Here is a 10,065-nt window from a genome sequence, read left to right as displayed (position 1 = left end):
GAATAGCCTTAGTTGGATGTTTAGTTAGAACTGCTCTTAGGTTACAATGGAGCCCCAGTAATATGAGCGCACAGACACACTGCAGCTATTAGGCATCTCACCACGTGGCCTTGATCAGCTCTTCAGACCTTCTCATAAATGGCAGTCCCATGACATTGGCATTGTATAGCACCATACTCTAATGTTTGAGCCAAAGGAACGGAATTAGAAAATAAAACAGCTTTTCTTTGCGTTTTAGTGACTCTCAAACATTTCATGCCAAGTGCCATTGTTTTTTTTTTTTTTTTTTTGTAAATAGAAATCTGTCATTCCAATCCTGTATGCATAGAAAAATATTTCCTGGGTCGCAATACTTCCCACAGTTTGAGAACCACTGCTCTATTGCTTTCCTCTGCTCACTCGCTTAATGAGTAAGATATGTGGTCACATTTGGGCAATGAACTAATAAATACACCATTTTTTGAATATTACATTTTATTTTTATGATTGATCTCTGTGGAGCAGTTAACATGTTGAAGATAAAAGGTAATGAATCCAGCAGTGACCTAGTTTAGATTACATCAAAATTGCACTTTAATTGCACTCTAAACAGACGTGTCTATCAAATGGAAATCATAAACTTTTTTTCTGAGATTCTGCGTGGCTATTAAACAATACAAAAGCAAAACTGAGCAAAAAAAACAAACAAATGACATAAGAACATCAGTAATACAACATTCCCTAAATCCTCATTACAAATGAGGGATTGCAAGATAAGTTATTGAATTTACAGGTAAAATCACTTCAGTTTGTAGTAATTGTTCGAAACAAGTTTGTAAAGCAGATAATACAAAATACACAAAATGTAGGCTGTTCAAAAAGCAAAGTAATTAAAAAAAATGGTCGATTTGTCGCGGTAGCAACAAAGCTAATCACACACAGCATTTTTATATTTTCAGTTTTCAGACAAATTCAGTCACACAATTCACATATTTAGGTTGACCAAATCCCACATCAGATCAGATCTGATATGAGAAAACATTACTGTTAAGTGACTGTAAACTGTCTGATGATAATGGCATTTATTTGAAAGTATTTATTTAAATACTGATGATTTTCTGTACAGGCATCTTTCCTTTTAATTTAGGAAAAATAACCACAAATTTTTACAATCTCCCTCAGATCAGACCAGAGATGTGATGACTGCAATAATGTATAATGTAGAGGCATCATTTTCAACATATACATTGTAGTGCAAAGGAATATCAAAACGGACCACGTACATATTGGCACTAATAAGGAAAAATCTGACCTCCCTTTGATTTGCTGGGTTTATACTCTATGCATGCAATCAATAGCAAACATATCGGGACGTTTTCTCCTCTCACACACATTTGTATCTTCACTGCTACTCTGTCACACGTTTCCACCAAATCTACTTCTGTTTAGCTAGTTCTGGGTTTTTATAAGAATATTTTGACAATGTTGACCAACAAATGTTGAAAATTGTAAATTGTTCATTCACACTGATTGAAGGGCTCCTGAGTACAGTGGCCACATTTACGCAAACAAATGACTGTATCGCAGACAATCTGTGTAGATCTTTTAGGGCAAACACATTGTTAATATTGCAGTGGTTCTTGTTTTGGTCATTACTAGTGTTTTAAGAAGTACTCACTTTTAAAAAAAGATCTTTTCGGGGGAAAAGTTTACCCTATCAACAAGCTCAGACCCTCTTCGATCAGTCAGTAACTGAGAATCCCAAACAAAAAACCTCATAGACCCACAGGTGGGTTAAAATCCCCTTCAGACCTCCATTCACTCATGAATAGAAAAATAGGCTCCAGCATACAATTACATGATTGATTTAAAAACGTTTCATAGGAAAAAAACAAACTAAAATGCAAATAATATTCTCTCATTCATTAGTCAGAACATTTTAGTTTATACAATCTTTAAAAAGCCTATACAAAAACAGTATCTGAAGGAGGCAGTCCATTTAGGCATACAAGTGATTTTTTTGTCCTTTTGGGGTGACTTCTGATCACTTTAATGTTTGTGGTGCTCTTAGATTAATACATTTGTTGTCAAATATTTTAAAGTAAAAGAAATTCTAAATCAATCTCCATGTGGCTGATGGTGGAATTCTCTTTAAGGTAACTGTTCAGTTCTTATTTAGTGCTCAGTACATGGCAAAATTTCTGCTTTAGCACTTATTTCAGTCACATAAATGTAACCCCATGGAAATTTATTTATTTATATCTGGCATTATAACATAAATAAAGCCACACTTTCTCTGCTGTCTAATGACCCTTTTGATTCAAGAGAGTTTGTGTTTCTTCTTGTCAAAGGAGTTTTAATGATGGTTAAAATGGAGGGATATAAACTCCTTGCAAGTTATTTTCCCCCATGCTGCCACTGACAACATATTAATGCTAGTGTGATATATCCTTCATCTAAAACATTAAAAAGAGTGGAAAGTTTTTAAAATAATCTTGTCTCTGGATAGAAAGCGAGGCTAAAGCTTGAACTTGTAAATGTGGACAAAGTCTTTAAAAGCTTTAAGCTTGAAACTCATTCCAATTAAAGACTAAACAATACCATGACATTACTGTAAAGGAATAATTTCTGGCAAATTACTAAACCCTTTTTGGATTTTTAGTATTTGATTGTAGTATTTACTTATTTCAAAACTGAAAAACAGCTACTCTAAACCTATTGTTGATTTATAGCCGCAGTAACGCCATGAAACCACTGAACGCATTTAGACAATCTGAAAAAGAGAGCAATAGAAATTAAACAAATGGCAACAATCAGTTTCAGAGGATGGAAAGAGAAGAAAAACAGTGTTGAAGATTCAGTGACACAGTACAGCTGATTTTATTTCAGTTAGCATTACCACAAATTTCAATAAAATATTAAAATTCATGAGTATAAACAGTAATGCGTGACAAGACAAAAAAGTCTCAATATTTGTAAGATTTTATTTTTATGTATAAACACTGTACATAAATTACTTTTCTCTGCGACTAATGTTGTTGTACGGATAAGTGGCGTTTTTTTACTTAAAAAAAAAATCCATAAAGGTATTCTAACATCTCTTGTCAAAGTACTGGTCAGTTATGAGATATATATTTATATATTTTATCTGCCAGTTTCCACACTATTCACCACCTGGTTTGGTTCAGGAATGAGAGAGTGACCAGGAATGAGTACACTCAGTTTTGATTATATGAACCACAACTGTGTCCCTTAAGAAACCCAAGCAAAAGAGAAATCATCAACTAGCTCAGTCTTGAAACCCCAGTCCTCACTAGTTGACAAAACATGTTGCTGAGAATAAGGACAGTACAAACCACTGAATTACAGTCACTGCTTTGCAAAAAAGGCATTATATTAGTTCATCTGGATAAAGTTCTCTTTGCATGTAAACGCATTTGCCATTTTTCTCTCCATTTTATCACTGACCAAGATACCTTTAACGTTTTATATATATAAAAAAGACAAAAAAACAATAATTATTGAGTTTTTTCTTGAGTAGCTCTTTTAGAGAGTCCATTATCCATTCATTGCAATAATGTGAACAAATATGTAGAATGGGGGTGTGTTCAGTCAATGAGAGGAAGTGCCTCAGGTATTTTTTGTATAACTGCATTGTGTGTGGCACTTAGGCACAACTCTTCACTTCTCAAACAAAAACCCTTTCCCTTTAGTCTCTGGGAGTGTGTACATGGGAGAGAGGAGCTTGTGGAACAGAGGGGCATTAGTCTGATGAACAGTCTGTGCTGTGCAGACTGTTACCTCTTTCCAATCTCGCTCTGCCTTAGGAACTGGACATTGTTGGCACTGTCGGCCAGTTCAGGGTACTGCTCCACTGATAGTACATAGTAGCCGTCATAACCCAGCACCTTCCCAGAGCTGAGCAACTGCCTCTTCTCCCCCTCTGTCCAAAGACGCACTCCCTCCTCTCCGTCACGTACACGTTGCTGCTCCCGTGCCCATGCACTTGACAGTGCCCTCTGGCGGGCCTGCTCTAGGACACGTGCCTTCTCCTCATCCAGTGTCATGCCATAGCGCACATGTAGAGCCAATGCGCCATACTGCAGCTCCACATCTGCGAAGCGACGTGTCCGTCCATTGACCACAGTGGTGGACTGTGACACTGTTACGTTGACACCATTTTCTAGACTCTTGCGACCGCTGGTGAGTCGCAAGGCACCCAGGTCACTCTCAGGTAAGCTGGTCTTTATGAAGTAGTGCGTATCGCGGCCTTCCACTGTGAAGTGCAGATCCTCTAAATAGAAGGCATTATTGAGGACAGTGGCCACTTTAATGCAGTCCTCATTTGCTATGTTCAGTGCATTGGTAGCCACCTGGCCTTTGCTGGTAATGGCAAGCATCACACCTTTACCAATGAGGGATTTGACTGTGGCAAACCACAGCCAAGGTTTTTCACGGCTTGAACATCGTCTGCTTAACTGGATCTCTGGCATCCTCTCAAAAGATAGGAAAGCCTTGGCCTGCCTCATAACCTCCTGCTGGACCCCTGAGATGGACTAAAGTGAGCCATAAAAGACAAAACACATACTCTAATTAAATATCCGGACATATTTGTAAACACTGAATATCACTTGAATGAAACCAGTCAATTAAACGGGTTACTAAGGCAGTGAATATGATTCAGGATTTAATGAATACCATGATATGCAGAGTAATCAAATGGTGCTATTTTTCATTGCATTATTTTAAACTACTAAAGCAAATGATCCAGCCAAGTAACTTATGTAGGACAGAAGATGACATTAGACTGCATACCGGTAGGTCGTCCCATAGTTGACTCTTCCTCATTTCTAGTGAGGGTTGGGTAAGGTCAAATTTAGGGATAGGATATCCTGGGATGACATTATGCAGGTGAAAGCCAAATGTCACCAGCCAGATGTTGACATCTATGAATGAAAGAACAGAAATTGTTAGAAAAAAAATATTCACAAGCTGTCTGATAAAATCCTACAAATAAAAGACTAATATAGTATGCCAAAAGAACCCTCTCCTCACCTGTGACATACTCCTTGACCTCATGCACCTTGCTGATGGGATTATTATTGCGGAACATATACAAGTTGAAGGGAGCTGGGTCCTTTCCCACCCTGGTCCAGGTGCTTATATCCGGGGTGGTCCAACGGCCAGCTTGAATGTCATAGTCCCGCTCTCCAAAGTGCAGCAATCTTGTTAAAGGGTCATATAGGCCACCATGGAATCCAATAACCAATTGAAAGTCAGGGTTAGAGTCAAAATAGATCTCTCCATAAGCAGTATATTGCACCTGCTTGAGGAGAAGCCCATTGCTGCTGAAGACTGCGAGTGGTGTTCCTGTGTTGTCACAAGCAATGTAAAACTCCTCACCACTGCTAATTTCCATGGCAAACAGATGGCCTTGTAGGTCATAGTAGAGAGAGGTGATTTCAGAGCTGGAGTGGTTGTAGACATGGGTGATGCGAGTTGGGTAGTTGAGGTCCGCATAGAAGAACTGAAGGTGCTGGCCCAGAGTGTTGCGAGAAGCCAGGCGTCTTCCTAGCCCATCATAGCGGTACTGGATGGTCCATCCACTGGCTTTACTATGCACTCGAACCAAGAGGCCCTTTGAGTTGTACTCAAAGATCTCCACACCCCTTTGGCGCAGAAAGCCATCTTCATCCATACGATATTGCACGTCGCCCAGGCGTGTGATGCGGTCCCGTAAGTCGTAGCGGAGGGGAGTGAGTCGTGCACTGTTGCCAGGGTTCAGCAGGTGTAGATTGCCGTTCAGGTCGTAATTATACCGCCACATCATTTTCTCATTCAGGTAGACTGTCTGCAGCTGCCCATCCACATCATATTCATAGCCATATTTGGTAGTGTTGGCAAAAGGGCCGATTTTTATTTCTCTTTTGGTGACACGGCCCATGTTGTCATACTGGATAGTAATCCAGTACATGAGGGAGCGGAAGATCTCGTACTGGATCTCCTTGATGCGGCCATGGACGTCAAAGTGCTTTGTATAGGTCATGACAGCTGTTGATATGATCTGGTTAATGTCGTAATAGATGACGCCGAATTTCCCAAACTGCTCAACCTTGCCAGAAATGTCATCAAACTGATAAAGATCTATGGGAAGGGGGGTCTCGTTGATGACTCCTTGCATGCTGGTGACTCGGAAGCTATTGTCATAGGTGTAGTCAAAGCGGGCATTGACCATGCCGTCCTCACTGAAACGGAATATCTGCCGGTCCACCAGTGGACCTATCTGTCGATATCTGATAGAACAAATGAAACCCTCACTCTGTAGGTTGACAGTTTTTAGCACACCTGCTGTCTCATCATAGGTGAAGCTGACCCGTGTGCTGTCATATAGGATCTCGGACAGCTTGTTCTGTCTCCGATACTTATAAAGGACACGCCGGCCAGTGCCCAAGTGTGCCACCCGCAAGAGCTGGCCATCCTCACTGTAGTCCACGGTAACTGAAGCATTACTTTCAGGTGGATTGTAGATGTTGCGGTAGTAGCCAACAGAGCGGATAGTTTGCATGGTGTGACGGGCAACACTTGGCATAGTGATGGCGGAGAGTCGATCCTGCAGATCATAATCAAAGATGTACTGCCGCTGGCTGTGTAAAAGCAGCACCATAGACTGTAAATCAAAAGGAGGGAGAGATGAGAAATTAACCCAAACAATTAATTACACTTTCATGGATTTTCTTACATGCTATTAAAATGCAAATGGTGGGTAAAAGCAGGTATTAATGCTCCATAGAGAGATTATTTCTTTGCCTAATTGAGTTCTTCATGACCCTCAAGCTTCTAAATGCAGGTCTGTTGAATGTGCATTGCTGCATAAATCTAAAACGATCTGCAATTACTGGCTTTAGCCTCATGATTTGCCCATACTTATCACAGTAAATTGGGTTGAAAACTGTTTTTGTGCTTTGCATATTGTGGAACTTGGAGCATCAAATAAGTAGAAGGGTTTTTAAAATCTGGATCTGGAGGTAAACAAAGTCAGCAAGTTGTATTTGAGTTATGAATGACTGAGGCCTCATTATTCTGTGTCTGTTTTGGGTCTTTTTGGACAATGTGAGAGGTGAGCTAAAGCAAAGCATGATAAATAAGTGTTTCTCGCTGTGGGCTTAAGAACTGACATCCCCAAAACCATTCGGTGAATGAATATGAGAGTAAGGCATTCAGAGCTGCCACATCACTTCATGTATATTCATGTCTTTGCTGGTAAAATAAGCTCAATGACTGACTGACTGACTGACATCTGCAGATTTTGAGGGCTATCCTAAGAGGCTTCTCCATCTTGGGGAATTGCTGCAGTGAGTTTCTACCTTTGAGAAGCCTTCACCTTGTCATCCATACTTGGACAGACATTATTCTAGTTCCCTAGACATTTCTGGTGGCATATGTTTGATATCCTCTCACTGGTCACGGTACCTGCGCATGTGGCAGGCGACGGAAAGACAGGCTAGCCATGCATATTTAATCTACACATTTGCACACAGTGGTTTTTCTTTTCACAAAACTTTTGTGGTTCCAGCTGAGAGCTCTCTTGGAGGAAACTTCCTTTTTCATCTAACTTATAACTTAAACTCTGTAAAAACCTTATATTTCATAATATTTGAATGTCCATGAACAAATTTCCTAAGAAGTGTTAGTATTTACAAGGCTTTAGCAAACAACAGCGAAAAAAGGTGTGATCTCCTGTAAAGTAGGGTTCGAGGTGCAAGTTTTTCTTTTCATATCACTCTTTTGTGTCTTTCTTTATGGTCTCATTAGGTTGAGCTCAAACCATGAATTTTCCCTGTGGTCTCATTTTGAAACTGTAACTTTGTCTATTAGACCTTACTAAACCTTTTCCCTTACTAGAAACACCCACAACCTTCAGTTTCTCTGCCTCTCGGCACACATCAGTTTCTGGAGTCTATAAACTTACCCTCACAGAAATTTCTGACCCCTGGATAACTAGGTGTCTTTGTTATATCTATTTCTCTCAGTTTTCTGTAGACCAACAAGCTTCATGTTTGCACTGCTGACAGTGATAATGGTGTACTTCGGGAGACCCAATTCAAAGGGAGTAACCATCAGTAAATCTCATTTATGGTGGAGCACTGCGGACACCTTGAACTTTTAGAAAAGCAGGGTTGGCAGGTTTTCACAACAAAACCTGTCCAATCGCTGCTCAAAACTATCCCAAAACTAGCCTTTGAGTAGGGTCCCCCATTAAAATTCGCATTCTAGGGGCCAATATTATGTTATTGGGTTCGCTTCAACCTGTAGACATGAAAAAAAAAACCTGTGGCAACAATGTTAAAGTAGCCCAGTTCCACACGGAAAACTGCTGACTTGGCAACACCATCTCCCCGACATTACTCATTCCCATGTTGTTTCTGACATGAAAAAAAATTATTAGGCAGAATGTCCAAACTGCACTTTCATACAAGAAAAATAGAAGATTTATATTTCCAAACTCCAAAAAGGCCAATGCATTTATTCATCTAAATTTGTGGCAGTATATAATGGTGTGTTTCACACAAGGAATTTAATAATTTTCAAATACTGTCAATTAATTAAAATCTGCACAATATGTGAATTCACACTATTTGAACATCCCTGCAAAAAATATCCCATGGAAATTTCTGACAATAAAGCAACACATATTCAACACACCACAGCAAATCTGATATAAAAGGCCTTCCTACTATTGGAAAAATTTACAATTCTCACCTTGTCCAAATAGGTGTAACTCCAGGTTTTGCCGTCGGCAAAGGTTCTGGAGACTATGCGTCCCTGGCTGTCATATTCTACCCTCTCGACTGTGGGGCCTCTCTGAATGCTTGTGACCTGACCAGTGCCAGAATAGGTGAGATTGACAGACATCAGCTTACTGCTGGGCACCCACAGTGTAGGATGACCAGAGGCATCATACATAATCTTCAGAAGGAACTTTCGATGATCGTCATATATTTTCTCTGTGCGCAGTGAGCGGTCATAATCCACAGACAGCAGGTTTCTACCGTTGACCTTTATGATAGGAAAACAGAATATTTGTATTGATTATAACATGCATTGCTAGCAACATGTATAATACTTTTTGTTAGAATTGATTTCCCTAACTTTCCCTAACAGTTAGATTTTAAGACCGAACAGAAACTGCATGCAAACTGGTCAATAACACTTTTTTTATTTTTAAATCTCTCTCTCTCTCTCTCTCTCAACATTTAGAATATTAAATTATATCCTATTTTTTACAACTCGGAGGCCAAATGGCAAAGCATTTTCCCATATAAGAATCAGGGTTACTTTATTGATGCTCTGAGATGACCTGCTTCTTTTGTGCAACAAATAATAAAGATAGGAGAACAACAATAAAATAGAGAAAAATTAGAATTTAGAAGATATATGGTCTGGTTCATTGACAGAAACTGATGACTAGACACAAAATCCTTTTCTTCAGCCATTTTCTAATGTGTCTGTTGGTTGCATAATGAACGAATCCTATATTTCAGTGTTTATAGAAATAACGTTTTTTTTTAATTGCCCATAATTTACAACTCAAATTGGTCAAGCCAGAAAGGGTTTAATGATAGTGTATTATACAGATGTAATATATTATTCTGACCACTAAATTACTTTTTTTTTTTTTTTTTTTTTACATACCCTGAGTTTCCTGCCAAATACTACGACTTTCCCCCTATTCTGTTCTTTTCTGAAGCGCCACTCCACCAAGTTCTGTCCATTCTCTCCAGGCAGGGTCATGTTTCTTCTGGCCATTGTCGGGTTGGATGCACCCGCAAGAATATGAGGCTCAGTCTGGAAGTGAGAGTTCATTCCATTGGCATAGATGACCCTCATAGAGTTATCATAGCCCACCTGGTAGCTGTTTCTTAGTTGATCTATGAGGAAAACAAAAAGAGAGTGAAACGAGATGTAGTGGGGGAAAAAGCATGAGAAGAGGACTTATGGGGATTATGTTAAGACACTGAATTCAGTGTGTCAGAATCACCACCTTGATTTTTATTCTCAAGTATTTGGTTAGAAAAGGATTTGTAA

General features: G+C 39.4%; 1 protein-coding gene across 1 annotated transcript in view; it reads right to left on the bottom strand.

Moving 5' to 3' along the window:
• Nucleotides 1–2,943: 2,943 nt before the first annotated feature.
• The window catches only part of LOC132141676 (teneurin-3-like), a 277,539-nt gene continuing 270,417 nt past the window's right edge, over nucleotides 2,944–10,065 (bottom strand). The window contains exons 28-32 of the mRNA XM_059551345.1: nucleotides 9,673–9,908; nucleotides 8,740–9,036; nucleotides 5,035–6,646; nucleotides 4,795–4,925; nucleotides 2,944–4,535 (exon numbers count right to left, since the gene is read on the bottom strand). Of these exons, the coding sequence (XP_059407328.1) occupies nucleotides 3,777–4,535; nucleotides 4,795–4,925; nucleotides 5,035–6,646; nucleotides 8,740–9,036; nucleotides 9,673–9,908 (3,035 nt within the window). The 3' untranslated portion in view covers nucleotides 2,944–3,776. The remainder of the gene's footprint in view (nucleotides 4,536–4,794; nucleotides 4,926–5,034; nucleotides 6,647–8,739; nucleotides 9,037–9,672; nucleotides 9,909–10,065) is intronic.

Source organism: Carassius carassius, chromosome 6, assembly GCF_963082965.1.
Source record: "Carassius carassius chromosome 6, fCarCar2.1, whole genome shotgun sequence".
NCBI lineage: Eukaryota > Metazoa > Chordata > Actinopteri > Cypriniformes > Cyprinidae > Carassius > Carassius carassius.
Note: the sequence above shows the minus strand (reverse complement) of the source record. Positions and strands in the feature narration are given on the sequence as shown.